Below are 17403 nucleotides of genomic sequence, written 5' to 3' on the forward strand. Positions count from 1 at the left end.
GGAGATAAGAGAGAGAAAAAAGGAGTCATGAAGATGCTTTATCTCCTTCGGCTTTTCAAATTGCACTCACTGCTAACAGATATTAGATTTTCCCCAAGAATACTCAAAAAGGTTTCTCTTTTGAGCATATAATATTATCTTTAGAAATTAAATGTATAAATCTATTGTTTCTAGGAGTGTTAAGTCCAACACAAATCTTTTTTTTTCTTTTTTTTTTCTTTTTTTTTATTATTATACTTTAGGTTTTAGGGTACATGTGCACAATGTGCAGGTTTGTTACATATGTATCCATGTGCCATGTTGTTTTGCTACACCCATTAACTCATCATTTAGCACTACGTATATCTCCTAATGCTGTCCCTCCCCCCTCCCCCCACCCCACAACAGTCCCCGGAGTGTGATGTTCCCCTTCCTGTGTCCATGAGTTCTCATTGTTCAATTCCCACCTATGAGTGAGAACATGCGGTGTTTGGTTTTTCGTCCTTGCAATAGTTTACTGAGAATGATGTTTCCCAGTTTCATCCATGTCCCTACAAAGGACATGAACTCATCATTTTTTATGGCTGCATAGTATTCCATGGTGTATATGTGCCACATTTTCTTAATCCAGTCTATTGTTGTTGGACATTTGGGTTGGTTCCAACTCTTTGCTATTGTGAATAGTGCTGCAATAAACATACGTGTGCATGTGTCTTTATTTATAGTCCTTTGGGTATATACCCAGTAATGGGATGGCTGGGTCAAATGGTATCTTACAAATAGTCCTCAGGTCTCTTGCTGACTAGTCGTTAGATCACCAAAACCATTGTAAGTAGAAGAAATGCAGTAACCTATTTTTAATTGTAGATTTCTAAGACCGATTTCTTTTTTTTTAGCTAAGGTTGTCTATAACATTACTTAGGCCATAAAGTAAACATTGAGGTTTCAGTGATGGAGGCCTGGTAGAAAGTGGTGGAAATGAGTCTCTCAAGAAATAAACAATTCTCAACATTAGCTGAAATTTCTTGGTGGCTTTCAAGCACTTGGGGAAAAATGAAAGGTTGTCCTCATGCTCAAAATAAACACAAATGCCCTACTTTCAAACCAAAGCCTGTAAATGGGGCAGCTGCCCATATATTATGACTTGTTAAACTAATGGATGAGTATATACTATGTAAAGTAAGCATCTCCATAAACAAAGAGCATTCTGATGATCAGTTTATACATTCGCCTATGCTAAAACCCTAACTTGTAAGGACCCAGAAGTGACTGAGAACACAATACTGGTCAGGGTGATATGCAATTACGATAAAAGTAGGATTTTAGTATTTTAAATGTTTACTTCTTTTCCCCAATCTTATTTATTTAAGAGATTGGGCAGAGGCAAAGGGGTCTCTCTATGTTGCCAGGCTGGAGCGCAGTGGCTATTCACAGGCCACTGCAGCCTCAAACTCCTGACTTGGAGTAATCCTCATACTTCAGCCTTGTGAGTAGCTGAAACTACAGATGTGTACCACCATGCCTGGGGTTCCTCAGTCTTTCAATTCTTTCTTTAATTGTTGAAAGAACCACACCAATTACCATGATCACATCTAATAGTCTAAGAGTCTAATATGGAACAAAAGATTCCAAAAATTAATTACAAATAAAAAATCGCTTAGAATTAATATGTCAAGTTTCTTCAGAAAACTTTAGTAAGCTTATCTAGAAAGATTTTCATCCTCAGGAGAAAATCTCTGTATAGTCTTGTTTTGAACCAATTTATGAGATTTTGGAGTGGGGCTCACTTTAGAGGACATGTGATGTAGACAGCAGCAGGGTGAAGAGATTGTCTATACGGTAGGGCAGGGGGAATGAAGGAGTGCACAAGAGTGGCTTAGGGCGGGTTATCAGAGCCCATGAGTACGAAGAGGGTGTCCACAGGGGAGACAATGGCAGCCCAGAGCATGGTGTCAGAGCCAGAACCAGACGAGGAGGGCATTTGTGCATGGGAGAGTCTCACAGGGGTTGTTGGAACCCAAGGGCATGGAAAGGGCATCCAGGTGGAAGGCGGTGGAAGTGAGGATCCAGGGCAGGGGATCAGAACCTGAGCAAGGTAAGGATGGTGTCCATATGACTACCAGGACCCAAGTGGAGTGAAGAGGACATCTCGAAGGGATGGGGAGACTGGAGGAGAGGGGAGAATGCAGCAGCAGCCCTACATGGATTGTCAGAACCAAAGCAGGTGACAAAAGGTATCCAGGTGGAGACTGAGTGACAACAACATCCCAGGATGCAGTGTAGGATGCTGAGCAGGGTGGTGAGGGCAGCTAAAGAAGGCAGTAGCAATGGTAGTGACTCGGCATAAAGTGTCAGAGCCTGCAGAATGAGGAGGGTATCTGTGCCATAAAAGCCACAGTGTGGGCTTAGTGTGGGCTGATGGAGCCCAAGAGGCATGAGAGGAGGGCCTCTATGAAGAAGGCAGAGGCAGGGGCAGCACAGGGTGAGATGTCAGAGCTCAACTGAGGTAGAAGAGCATCCCTATGAGGAGGTTTCCACAAGGGTGCCTCTGTATAAAGTGAGAGAGAACATCCGTGTGGGCTTGGCCATGGCCTGGAGCAGGAAGGGAGAGCCCAGGTGAGGTGAGGAGGCATCGTGGGGATTGATAAAGTAATTAAATATGTTGAGGATAATGGGAGACAAGTTCCTCACTGTCAGAGAAGGGAGGTACAATTATGGAAAGGGGGAAAACTAGAATGAACCCTGTACTATTAGACTAGAGCCCTGATATTAGACCAAGTACAGTGGCTCATGCCTGTAATCCCAATGTTTTGGTAGGCCAAGGTGGGAGGATCACTTGAGTCCAGGAGTTTGAGACCAGCCTGGGCAATAGAGAAAGATCCCATTTCTACAGAAAATAAAAAATAAAAATGAGCCAGGAGTGCTGGTGCATTCCTGTAGTTCCAGCTACTCAGGAGGCTGAGGTGGGAGGATCACTTGAGTCTGGGATGTCGAGGCTACACTGAGTGGTGATCATGCCACTGCACTCAATCTGGGTGACAGAGTGAGACCCTGTCTCAAAAAAATTTTTTAAAGAAATATGAAAGTAATATCAGCTCATAGTTTTTAATGAAGACAGAGATAAAGACAGTGATAGAGATAGAAATATGTTTTAAAATGGTATAACTGGTAAATTCACAATCATTGTGAGTAATTTAAAATCACCTCTGACAGAAGATAAATCAAAGTGATAAATAATTGAAGAAATTATAGTTTTCAAACACTTATTATTACTTATATTAATTATAAATATCAACAACAAAGCAATAGGTCCAGGTTATTTTTTGGAAGTATTTTACTTTTAAGCAACTGATAATTCCTTTTTTAAATAAATAGAGAATAGAAAAAGTAAAACTCACCCTAAATGACTTTACTAAACTATTATAATATAATCTTTTTGGGAAAACCAGACCATGGGCAGAACAATAAAGAAAAAATATAGTCCAGGTACAGTGGCTCATGCCTGTAATCCCAACACTGGGAGGCCAAGGCGGGCAGATCACTTGAGGTCGGCAGTTCGAGACCAGCATGGCCAACATGGCAAAACCCTATCTCTACGAAAAAATACAAAAATTAGCTGAGCGTGGTGGCACACACCTGTAATTCCAGCTATTGGGGAGGCTGACATGGGAAAATCACTTGAACTCAGGAGGTGGAGGTTGCAGTGAACTGAGATCACGCCACTGCACTCCAACCTGAGTGACAGAGTAAGACCTGTCTCAAAAAAGGAAAGAAAAAAATCCTAATTTCACCTATGAGCATAAATGCAAATTTCTATGGAAAATATTAATAAACTAAATCCAGCAATTTGTATGTGTGTGTGTGTGTGTGTGCATATGTTTACATGTGTGTGAGTGTATGTGTGTGTGGGAACAAGTTGAATTTGTCCCAGGAATGCAATGAAGATTATTTAGCATTAAAAAAGTTATAAACTCAATTCACCACATTAACAGATTATGGGAGAAAAACTATATAGTCATTTAAAAAAATAATAATCTGCATTAAACAAAATGCAACACTAATGCATCACTAAAAAAAAAAAAAAAGGCAAACTAGGGGGAAGAAACTTCCTTAGTCTGATTAAAAACAAAACAAAACCGCAGCGAACATAATACTTAACGGTAACATTTGGGAACATTTTCCTTAAAGTTAGGAATAAAATTAAGATGGCTGTTAGCATGACTCTTACTGAAAAAGGACCTAGCATGCCTGGTCAATGCACTATGAAAGAACTTGGTATTAAGTGTGGAAACGAAGAAACAAAACTGACTTTATTCACAGATAATATTCTTGCCCACACAGAAAGCCCAGGACAATCAATAAATAACAACCAGAAATAAGAAAACAAATATCATTACAAAATGCAAGTTGTCGGATCCATGATCACTATTCATGAGTCAAGATATTCCTATATGCCAACAATAAACAACTGGAAAACTGAATTTTAAAAATTGAATTCATAATGGCATTAAAATCCTTAAAATACCCATGAATAAATGCATAAAACTGAATATATGGATTTAAAAAAAACTGATAGATAAACTGACAACTAGAACAAACTAAAAACTGGGGAAAAAAAAACACTTTTATTTGGGATCTTAGTATATTACATATTAACGGGAAAAAGATGAGTGTATTTTGGCTCCAAATAACAGAAAACCAACCACCATAAACAACAAAAGTTATCATCTCAAAAAACAAGATATTTTGAGGTAAGGCTCACAGACATCATTAAGGATTTAGAAAGTTTTTTTTTTCTTTTTGCCTAGATAGGAAAAATACATAATGAAGAAATAAGCTCCACTTATTGCCTCTTGATATATGTTTGTGACACTTTAGACATTCTGGGATAATAAAGGCAGCTCACTGACATCCTGAAGACGACACAGCTTTGAGCCTTACCTGCTTCAATATTTTTGTCAATATTTGGTAAACTGAACAATATATAACAGGAGACATATTCCAGGGTATTCACTGCATAATTCTTCCTAATCTTACATGCACACACACACACAACACACACACACGCACATACAAACACGCCACAAATGCAACAGCCTAACTAAACATCAGTATAGATTGCATAAATAAATTGTATACTTATGATGTGGTTTAAAGGAATGAGCTAGATCTACATATATCACTTTATTTATTTATTTATTTATTTATTTATTTATTTATTTATTTATTTTTGATATGGAGTCTCCCTCTGTCACCCAGGCTGAAGTGCAGTGACACAATCTCAGCTCACTGCAACCTCTGCCTCCCAGGTTCAAGAAATTCTCCTGCCTCAGCCTCCCGAGTAGCTGGGACTACAGAGGAACACCACCATACCCAGCTAATTTTTGTATTTTCAGTAGAGACAAGATTTTGCCAGCAGTGGAGCAAAGATGGATGAATAGGAACAGCTCCAGTCTACAGCTCCCAGCATGAGCGATGCAGAAGATGGGTGATTTCTGCATTTCCATCTGAGGTGACGAGTTCATCTCACTAGGGAGTGCCAGATGGTTGGTGCAGGACAGTGGGTGCAGCGCACCATGCGCAAAACGAAGCAGAGCGAGACATTGCCTCACTCATGAAGCACAACGGGTCAGGGAGTTCCCTTTCCTAGTCAAAGAAAGGGGTGAGAGATGGCACCTGGAAAATCGGGTCACTCCCACCCTAATACTGTGCTTTTCCAACAGGCTTAAAAAACGGCACACCAGGAGATTATATCCGGCACCTGGCTCGGAGGGTCCTACACCCATGGAGTCTCACTGATTGCTAGAATAGCAGTCTGAGATCAAACTGCAAGGCAGCAGCGAGGCTGGGGGAGGGGCGCCTGCCATTGCCCAGGCTCGCTTAGGTAAACAAAGCAGCCCAGAAGCTCAAACTGGGTGGAGCCCACCACAGCTCAAGGAGGCCTGCCTGCCTCTGTAGGCTCCACCTCTGGGGGCAGGGCACAGACAAACAAAAAGACAGCAGTAACCTCTGCAGACTTAAATGTCCCTGTCTGACAGCTTTGAAGAGAGTAGTGGTTCTCCCAGCATGCACCTAGAGATCTGAGAACAGGCAGATTGCCTCCTCAAGTGGGTCCCTGACCCCAAAGCAGCCCAACTGGGAGGCACCACCCGGTAGGGGCAGACTGACACCGCACACGGCCGGGTACTCCTCTGAGACAAAACTTCCAGAGGAATGATCAGGCAGCAGCATTTGCAGTTCACGAAAATCCACTGTTCTGCAGCCACCGCTGCTGATACCCAGCCAAACAGGGTCTGGAGTGGACCTCTAGCAAACTCCAACAGACTTGCAGCAGAGGGTCCTGTCTGTTAGAAGGAAAACTAACAAACAGAAAGGACATCCACACCAAAAACCCATCTGTAAGTCACCATCATCAAAGACCAAAAGTAGATAAAACCACAAAGATGGGGAAAAAACAGAGCAGAAAAACAGAAAACTCTAAAAATCAGAGCGCCTCTCTTCCTCCAAAGGAACACAGCTCCTCACCAGCAATGGAACAAAGCTGGATGGAGAATGACTATGATGAGCTGAGAGAAGAAGGCTTCAGACGATCAAACTACTCCGAGCTACAGGAGGAAATTCAAACCAATGGCAAAGAAGTCAGAAACTTTGAAAAAGAATTAGATGAACGCATAACTAGAATAACCAATGAAAAGAAGTGGTTAAAGGAGCTGATGGAGCTGAAAACCAAGGCTTGAGAACTACGTGAAGAATGCAGAAGCCTCAGGAGCCGATGCGATCAACTGGAAGAACAGGTATCACTGATGGAAGATGAAATGACTGAAGTGAAGCGAGAAGGGAAGTTTAGAGAAAAAAGAATAAAAAGAAACGAACAAAGCCTCCAAGAAATATGGCAGTATGTGAAAAGACCAAATCTACGTCTGATTGGTGTACCTGAAAGTGACGGGGAGAATAGAACCAAGTTGGAAAACACTCTGCAGGATATTATCCAGGAGAACTTCCCCAATCTAGCAAGGCAGGGAACATTCAGATTCAGGAAATACAGAGAACGCCACAAAAATACTCCTCGAGAAGAGCAACTCCAAGACGCATAATTGTCAGATTCACCAAAGTTGAAATGAAGGAAAAAATGTTAAGGGCAGCCAGAGAGAAAGGTTGGGTTACACACAAAGGGAAGCCCATCAGACTAACAGTGGATCTCTCGGCAGAAACTCTACAAGCCAGAAGAGAGTGTGGGACAATATTCGACATTCTTAAAGAAAAGAATTTTCAACCCAGAATTTCATATCCAGTCAAACTAAGCTTCATAAGTGAAGGAGAAATAAAATACTTTACAGACAAGAAAAGGCTGAGAGATTTTGTCACCAAGAGGCCTGCCCTAAAAGAGCTCCTGAAGGAAGCACTAAACATGGAAAGGAACAACCAGTACCAGCCACTGCAAAAACATGCCAAATTGCAAAGATCATCAAGGCTGGGAAGAAACTGCTTCAACTAACGAGCAAAATAACCAGCTAACATCATAATGACAGGATCAAATTCACACATAACAATATTAACATTAAATGTAAACGGGCTAAATGCTCCAATTAAAAGACACAGACTGGCAAACTGGATAAAGAGTCAAGACTCATCAGTGTGCTGTATTCAGGAAACCCATCACACGTGCAGAGACACACATAGGCTCAAAATAAAGGGATGGAGGAAGATCTACCAAGCAAATGGAAAACAAAAAAAAACAGGGATTGCAATCCTAGTCTCTGATAAAACAGACTTTAAACCAACAAAGATCAAAAGAGACAACGAAGGCCATTACATAACGGTAAAGGGATCAATTCAACAAGAAGAGCTAACTATCCTAAATATATATACACCCAATACAGGAGCACTCAGATTCATAAAGAACGTCCCTAGAGACTTACAAAGAGACTTAGACTCCCACACAATAATAATGGGAGACTTTAACACCCCACTGTCAACATTAGACAGATCAAAGAGACAGTAAGTTAACAAGGATACCCAGGAATTTAACTCAGCTCTGCACCAAGTGGACCTAATAGACATCTACAGAACTCTCCACCCCAAATCAACAGAATATACATTATTTTCAGCACCACACAACACCTATTCCAAAATTGACCACATAGTTGGAAGTAAAGCTCTCCTCAGCAAATTTAAAAGAACAGAAATTATAACAAACTGTCTCTCAGACCACAGTGCAATCAAACTAGAACTCAGGATTAAGAAACTCACTGAAAACCGCTCAACTACATGGAAACTGAACAACCTGCTCCTGAATGACTACTGGGTGCATTACGAAATGAAGGCAGAAATAAAGATGTTCTTTGAAATCAACGAGAACAAAGACACAACATAGCAGAATCTCTTGGACACATTCAAAACAGTGTGTAGAGGGAAATTTATAGCACTAAATGCCCACAACAGAAAGCAGGAAAGATCCAAAATTGACACCCTAACATCACAATTAAAAGAAATAGAAAAGCAAGAGCAAATACATTCAAAAGCTAGCAGAAGGCAAGAAATAACTAAAATCAGAGTAGAACTGAAGGAAACAGAGACACAAAAAACCCTTCAAAAAATTAATGAATCCAGGAGCTGGTTTTTTGAAAGGATCAACAAAATTGATAGACCGCTAGCAAGACTAATAAAGAAGAAAAGCGAGAAGAATCAAAGAGATGCAATAAAAAATGATAAAGGGGATATCATCACCGATCCCACAGAAATACAAACTACCATCAGAGAATACTACAAACACCTCTACACAAATAAACTAGAAAATCTAGAAGAAATGGATAAATTCCTCGACAAATACACCCTCCCAAGACTAAACCAGGAAGAAGTTGAATCTCTGAATACACCAATAACGGGCTCTGAAATTGTGGCAATAATCAATAGCTTACCTACCAAAAAGAGTCCAGGACCAGATGGATTCACAGCCAAATTCTATGAGAGGTACAAGGAGGAAATGGTACCATTCCTTCTGAAACTATTCCAATCAATACAAAAAGAGGGAATCCTCCCTAACTCATTTTATGAGGCCAGCATCATCCTGATACCAAAGCCTGGCAGAGAAACAACAAAAAAAGAGAATTTTAGACCAATATCCTTAATGAACATTGATGCAAAAATCCTCAATAAAATACTGGCAAACCGAATCCAGCAGCACATCAAAAACCTTATATACCACGATCAAGTGGGCTTCATCTGTGGGATGCAAGGCTGGTTCAACATATGCAAATCAATAAACGTAATCCAGCATATAAACAGAACCAAAGACAAAAACTATATGATTATCTCAATAGATGTGGAAAAGGCCTTTGACAAAATTCAACAACCCTTCATGCTAAAAACTCTCAATAAATTAGGTATTGATGGGATGTATCTCAAAATAATAAGAGCTATCTATGACAAACCCACAGCCAATATCATACTGAATGGGCAAGAATTGGAAGCATTCCCTTTGAAAACTGGCACAAGACAGGGATGCCCTCTCTCACCACTCCTATTCAACATAGTGTTGGAAGTTCTGGCCAGGGCAATCAGGCAGGAGAAGGAAATAAAGGGTATTCAGTAAGGAAAAGAGGAAGTCAAATTGTCCCTGTTTGCAGATGACATGATTGTATATCTAGAAAACCCCATTGTCTCAGCCCAAAATCTCCTTAAGCTGATAAGCAACTTCAGCAAAGTCTCAGGATACAAAATCGATGTAATAAAATCACAAGCATTCTTATACACCAATAACAGACAAACAGCCAAATCATGAGTGAACTCCCATTCACAATTGCTTCAAAGAGAATAAAATACCTAGGAATACAACTTGCAAGGGATGTGAAGGACCTCTTCAAGGAGAACTACAAACCACTGCTCAATGAAATAAAAGAGGATACAAACAAATGGAAGAACATTCCATGCTCATGGGTTGGAAGAATCAATATCATGAAAAATGGCCATACTGCCCAAGGTAATTTATGGATTCAATGCCATCCCCATCAAGCTACCAATGACTTTCTTCACAGAATTGGAAAAAACTACTTGAAAGTTCATATGGAACCAAAAAAGAGCCTGCATTGCTAAGTCAATCCTAAGCCAAAAGAACAAAGCTGGAGGCATCATGCTACCTGACTTCAAACTATACTACGAGGCTACAGTAATCAAAACAGCATGGTACTGGTACCAAAAGAGAGATAGAGACCAATGGAACAGAACAGAGCCCTCAGAAATAATGCCACATATCTACAATTATCTGATCTTTGACAAACCTGACAAACACAAGCAATGGGGAAAGGATTCCCTATTTAATAAATGGTGCTGGGAAAACTGGATAGCTATATGTAGAAAGCTGAAACTGGATCCCTTCCTTACACCTTATACAAAAATTGACTCAAGATGGATTAAGGACTTACATGTTGGACCTTATAAATCCATAAAAACCTTAGAAGAAAACCTAGGCAATACCATTCAGGATATAGGCATGGGCAAGGACTTCATATCTAAAACATCAAAAGCAATGGCAACAAAAGCCAAAATAGACAAATGAGATCCAATTAGACTAAAGAGCTTTTGAACAGAAAAAGAAACTACCATCAGAGTGAACAGGCAACCTACAGAATGGGAGAAAATTTTCACAACCTATTCATCTGACAAAGGGCTAATATCCAGAATCTACAATGAACTCAAACAAATTTACAAGACAAAAACAAACAACCCCATCAAAAAGTGGGCAAAGGACATGAACAGACACTTCTCAAAAGAAGACATTTATGCAGCCAAAAAACATGAAAAAATGCTCATCATCACTGGCCATCAGAGAAACGCAAATCAAAGCCACAATGAGATACCATCTCACACCAGTTAGAATGGCCATCATTAAAAAGTCAGGAAACAACAGGTGCTGGACAGGATGTGGAGAAATAGGAACACTTTTACACTGTTGGTGGGACTGTAAACTAGTTCAACCATTGTGGAAGTCAGTGTGGCAATTCCTCAGGGATCCAGAACTAGAAATACTATTTGACCCAGCCATCCCATTACTGGGTATATACCCAAAGGAGTATAAATCATGCTGCTATAAAGTCACATACACATGTATGTTTATTGCGGCACTATTCACAATCACAAAGACTTGGAACCAACCCAAATGTCCAACAATGATAGAATTGATTAAGAAAATGTGGCACATATACACCATGGAATACTATGCAGCCATAAAAAAGGATGCGTTCATGTCCTTTGTAGGGACATGGATGAAGCTGGAAACCATCATTCTCAGCAAACTATCGCAAGGACAAAAAACCAAACACCACATGTTCTCACTCATAGATGGGAATTGAACAATGAGAACACATGGACAGAGGAAGGGGAACATCACATACCGAGGCCTGTTGTGGGGTTGGGGGGAGGGGAGAGGGATAGCATTAGGAGATATACCTAATGTTAAATGACGAATTAATGGGTTCAGCACACCAACATGGCACATGTATACATATGTAACTAACCTGCACGTTGTGCACATGTATTCTAAAACTTAAAGTATAATAAAAAAAAATAGAACCTTGAGAGAAAAAAGCAAGCTATTTAGGGATATTTATAGTATAATATCACTTATGTAAAATTATAACCCATAGCATAGATGCTCTATATTATTTATGAAAAAGTAAACATTTAAAAAATATAAAAAATTGAGCTTGTAATTATCTCTAGGGAAAGAAAAAGGAAAATCAGATTAGAGATGGTTATATAGTATCAAAAATGCTTCAACTTTTCTCTAGTTTTATTTCTTTAATGAAAAAGGATCCATGATAAATATGAAAATAATGATAAATCATTGAGTCTATGTGGAAAGTTACAGATACTTGTCATTTTATGTACATTTATGCTTCACAATCCTCTATCCTTTTTTAAAGGACTGTATAATTTTTAAAAATATTTTATAATTTTAAAAAATGCATACTATATACTTTTTTAAAAGTTTCCCATGAAAATACTTCATCAGTCATGAAAAGTTCCTGTCCCACATACAAATATCTGTATAAACACTACAAATGGAGATCACTTCCTTCATTTTTTACTAAACGTCATTTTAAGACACATGCTATACGTTGCTTAAGTACTAGAAACTAGATAACGTCAGAAGAAATGTAAATAGCGGTAATATGTTACAGAAAAGCAAGGATCAAATAAAGATGCCATGAAGAGCAAGAAAGGTCCAAATGGCATAAAATTGAAAGAGGTGTCCAGAGGTTAGTCCAATGCTCAAAAAACATCCTTGGTATTGAATGAGAAGCCAAAGATGTTACTGTCAAGAAATTTTTTTTAAAACAGTTGTGAAAAAAGTTTCTACTTGAATTTTAACTAGGGGGCACTTAGAGAATACGAAGCAGGGCACATGTCAACAATATGATTTATTACTAAGGCTATAATAAATGTCAAGGTTTTTCTCTGGAAGTCAAAACATTAATTATTAAGATCCCACGAGGTTCCCATAGCAACATACCTGAAGAAGGAGCCTTTCAAAAGCCAGAAAGTTGTCCCACTTGGCAGTCTGTGGGTGTTTCAACGTTTGAGCTGTGGCCAGCCCAAGCTGGAGGAGGCCACAGTGATTCGTTAGAGCTTTGAGGTTGTTCTTGAAGAGCTGAATATAGGACACGAGCTGTCCTGGTGTGACTCTCCCTGGAAAAACATAAGAATTTATCAGTGTACCCCCTTCTGGGAATAGTACAAATAATGAGAAGGTTTCCATTAATAATACCACTGTCTTGTATTTGGGCAGAACTTCAGAGCTGACTGCAAGCTTTCCTAAGCTATTGTGATTCTTACAACTATATAGTGACAAGAGCAAAATTGGTACTATTATTAATACTTGCATTTTGCAAGTAAGGAAACAGGGATGCTAATTAAGGGATCTGGCCAAGGTCATGTTGCCAGTAGAATTCATTTTATCATTATGTAATACTCTGTAAATAAGTTTTCAAATAAAGTCACACAAATAAATATTTGTTGAGCTCAACTTGGAGTACCTCTTTATGACATATGACATAGCAATCTAAGAGGGAAAAAGGTAAGATTTCTAATTGTGTATGTACATAAAAGATGAGAAATAGGTTATTTCTCATCTAAAACTTTACCATTGATATCAATGAGTTCATGACAATATTCATGAGATAAAAGCAGTTACCTGGAACAAAAATGTGTCAAGAATTACAGTGGCAAAACCACTGGAAGAGGAGGTATCAGCAGAAAGCGTTGGTGTGGGTAACAGCACATTTGCTACAATGGTCACCTACATTTAGAACAAGAGAACCTACCTCATAAAAGGATAGAGACTGTACAAACACATGTACATCTACAAACACACAAACTGTTGAGGATTCACTCCTTCAGAGCCCCTAACTCCAAGTTTTGCCAATAGCTGTCTTTCCACTGAGTCTCCTCCCACTTTCCAGTCTGTGAAATTTCATTCCTGCCATTCCTCTATGCTATGCACAAAGCCCCTGGACATCAGATTCTCCTCACCAGGCAAAAAGGCAATGGGGCCAAACATAGATGTAAGCCAAGTAATTCATTCCTATATGTTTCACCCATGCCATGTTTGTGGGTTGTTATACTGAAATCCAAGTTTATTTGCTTGTTATATCTAGGTTTTTAAATATTTGGCAATAAAACCACCTGCATTTATTTAGCAATTTACAGAGTGCTTACACAAACACACCCTTTACTGATTCTCATGGCAACTCCTTGAGGTAGCAAACGAGGCTTGTGCTGCATCTATTAGCCCTGCCTGACATGCTAAGAAAGTAATGTCTTACCCAGTGCTAAATGGCAGATATCACTTAATAAATGGTTTTTGCTAAAAGTAAAGACCTTGTCACATGAAACTCAAAAGCCTACAACATATCTTTCTATCTTTTCACTAATTTTTTTGAAGAGATTAAGAATGTTTAACTTCTTCATTACCAGTTTATCAGGGTAAGCATTTAAAGAAAAAGAACAGTGGGAATAAGTAGGAGGGTGAGTCTCATGAGTTTCTTTGGTCCCTTGGTAAAGCATGGGTTTGTTCCTGATTCTCAAAGCAGCAAGCTAACAATTTGCTTGCTCAAGTACTCATAGAAAAAAACCTCATTAATACTTTGTTTCTTTATCAGGTTTATTAAGGTATTTTCTACACACTTTTCAGCCTTTTCTAGTGTACAGTTCTATGAATTTTGACAAATGGATATGGTTGGATAACCACTGTCACAGTCAAAATACAGAACATTCCCATCATTCCAAACAGCTCCCCTTCTTGGTAGTCCATTCACTTTCCCCAATTCCAGCCCTGTTGGTTTACAAACCCTTATCTGTGTTTATCTGATTTCCATCTCACAGTTTTGTCTTTCTAGAGTGTCATATAAATGGAAAAAAAAAATGGAATCACACAGTATGTAGCCATTTGAGTCTGGCTTCTTTCACTGAACCATAATGTATTTGAGATTCATCCACGTTGCTGCTTGTATTAGTAGTTTGCTCTTTTTTCTTGCTGAGTGATATTTCATTGTGTGGATGTATCATAGTTTATTTAGCCATTTATTTATCTATTCACTAGTTAATGAGTATTTGGGTTGCTTTCAATTTTTCAGAAATTATGAATAAAGCCTTCACAAACATCTGTGTATAGGTCTTTCTGTGTGTATGTGTGTGTATACATACATTTCATTTTCCTTTAGGCAAATTTCTAGGAGCAGGTTTCTAGGTCAGATGTTAAGTATATGCTTACTTTTAATTTTTTTTAATTTTTAAGCTTTATTTGATAACTCTTATCAAACATATCAGAAAGCATATCAACAGTGCATCTTATGTTAAGTTTACAACAAAATTGAACAATGTAGTTGTGTTTGATGAAAAAGTTTTATAGCAAAAAAGCATACAATACAGTCCATTGAAATGCAGGGTTCGTGCTTTTTAGGTACGTTAAAAAGTGGAAAATAAAAGACCTCTGCTACTCAGCAACATAAAACAAGTTTAAAAGACTTGAGTGGAAATCAGACACTTAGGGTTTTGTGAAAAAAACTTCTTGGTACTGACCCACATATACATTTATAGTTCCATTTAGTTATTTTTTTTTATTTTTATTTTAGGTTCAGAGGTACATGTACTGGTTCGTTATATAGGTAAACTCATGTCATGGGGATTTGGGGAACATAATGTTTGGTCACCCAGGTACTATACCTAGTACCCAATAGTTATTTTTTCTGATCCTCTCCTTCCTCCTACTCTCCACCCTCAAGTAAGCTCCAATATCAGCTGTTCCCCTCTTAGTGTACATGTGTTCCCATCATTTAGCTCCCACTTATAAGTGAGAACATGCAGTATTTAGTTTAAGCACATGTTTAATTTTATAAGAAATTGGCAAACTGATTTCCAAAGTGGGCTGTACCACCAGCAACATATGAGAGTTTTAGTTGCCTTACAACTTCATCAACACTTGGTTTTGTCAGCTATTTTTATTTTAGCCATTCTAACAGATGTGTAGCAGTATCTCATTGTGGTTTAAAATTTCATTTTCCTAATCACTAATGATGTTAACCACCTTTTCATGTGTGTCTTTTGCCATCCTATATCTGTTTTGGTGATGTGTCTGGTCAAATCTTTTGCTCATTTTTCAATTAGGTTGTTTGTTTTCTTATTACTGAGTTGTGAGTGTCATTCACTTTTATTGACTCAACATATATTTCTGTAACAGGCACTATTCCTGTTTCTAGGAATAAACCTGTGAACAAATCCAGACAAAAATCCCTATGCTTGTTGCCAACAAATAAAGAAAACAACTCCTTGATGATCTCCTAATTAATTCAGCCTCTTACGTGTCATTCTATCTAAAGGGATGGGGACCTTTTGTGCAAATGATTAACATTTTTCAGAAATGATATTCTCTGACACCTATTATATTAAATATGTAAGAACAAATTTTCACACAAAATGGTTTCAAAACTTAAGATTGCCATGAGCTCCATTTATTTATATAAACACTGTACTGCAGGTGATGGCAGTGTGGCTCCTAAACACATAGAACTTAGTCTATCAAGACAAACATTCATTTAATGATCATACAAATAATTACTTAATCATGATAGTGATAAGTACTGCCAAAGAAAAATACAAAGTATCTTGAAGATGTGAAAGGCTCTACATGATACGAAAACTGCCTACCTCTCCAACCCCATCTCCTCAACTGAAAGAAGAGGAATTAAATAGATTCAAAATATATACAATTCATTTCTTCTATAACTATGTTTTAGAGAGACTCCAGGAAATGGGAATCACCAGAGGAAGCCATCAGAGGATATGCTCAGATTTCTATTGTAACAACCGTATGTTCATTTTAAAGATAAAAGTGTCTTTGATTTAAAAACGCAGTCCAGGCTCGGCGCGGTGGCTCACATCTGTAATCCCAGCACTTTGGGAGGCCGAAGCGGGCAGATCACGAGGTCAGGAGATAGAGACCATCCTGGCTAACACGGCGAAACCCCGTCCCTACTAAAAATACAAAAAAATTAGTCGGGCTTGGTGGTGGGCGCCTGTAGTCCCAGCTACTCCGGTGGCTGAGGCAGGTGAATGGCGTGAACCCAGGAGGCGGAGCTTGCAGCGAGCCGAGATCCGGCCACTGCACTCTAGCCCAGGGACAGAACCAGACTCCCATCTCAAAAAAAAAAAAAAACAATCCTCGCCAGGCGCAGTGACTCACGCCTGTAATCCCAGCACTTTTGGAGGCCGAGGTGAGTGGATCACCTGAGGTCCAGAGTTGGAGACCAGCCTGACCAACATGGTGAAACCCTGTCTCTACTAAAAATTCAAAAATTAGCCGGGCGTGGTGGTGGGCGCCTGTAGTCCCAGCTACTCAGGAGGCTGAGGCAGGAGAATCACTTGAACCCAGAAGGTGGAGGTTGCAGTGAGCTGAGATTGCACCACTGCATTCCAGCCTGGGTAACAGAGTAAGACTCCATCTCAAAAAAAAAAGTCAAAATTTTTATCCAATCAGCATTTCCTAGCTGAGACCCAGACTCAGCTACCATATTTATGTAACATTACCTTCTCATATAAGGCATATGATCTAAAGGAACAAATGGGTATATCTCCTAACAAAATATCAACACCACACTACCTTGTGTTCCTTGCGGATTCAGTAGTTATTCACCTTTTCTACTCTGTTCTATTCCCCTTTGTATGTCCTTTTTTACACACTCATGCCACTAATCCTTCGCTACGTATAAATCATGAAAGCAGATTTTTTTTTTCTAAAAATCCCTAAGAGGCTAACTGGAATTTAAGTAAAAAAGTAATTCACACAGATGCTCTAAAAAAAAAAGGCCAGTGACATTTTCAAAATTTTTAAATTTAACCATAACCTTACCGAACACAAATGGAAATCAA

General features: G+C 38.9%; 1 protein-coding gene across 2 annotated transcripts in view; it reads right to left on the bottom strand.

The window, feature by feature from the left end:
• SCFD2 (sec1 family domain containing 2) overlaps positions 1 to 17403 on the bottom strand; it is a 500388-nt gene that overhangs the window by 372055 nt on the left and 110930 nt on the right. For both annotated transcript variants that reach the window (XM_058434181.1, XM_032150992.2), the window contains exon 4: positions 12491 to 12666. In XM_058434181.1, the coding sequence (XP_058290164.1) occupies positions 12491 to 12666 (176 nt within the window). The remainder of the gene's footprint in view (positions 1 to 12490; positions 12667 to 17403) is intronic.

This window comes from Hylobates moloch, unplaced genomic scaffold (assembly GCF_009828535.3).
Source record: "Hylobates moloch isolate HMO894 unplaced genomic scaffold, HMol_V3 SCAFFOLD_2, whole genome shotgun sequence".
NCBI classification, from domain to species: Eukaryota; Metazoa; Chordata; class Mammalia; order Primates; family Hylobatidae; genus Hylobates; species Hylobates moloch.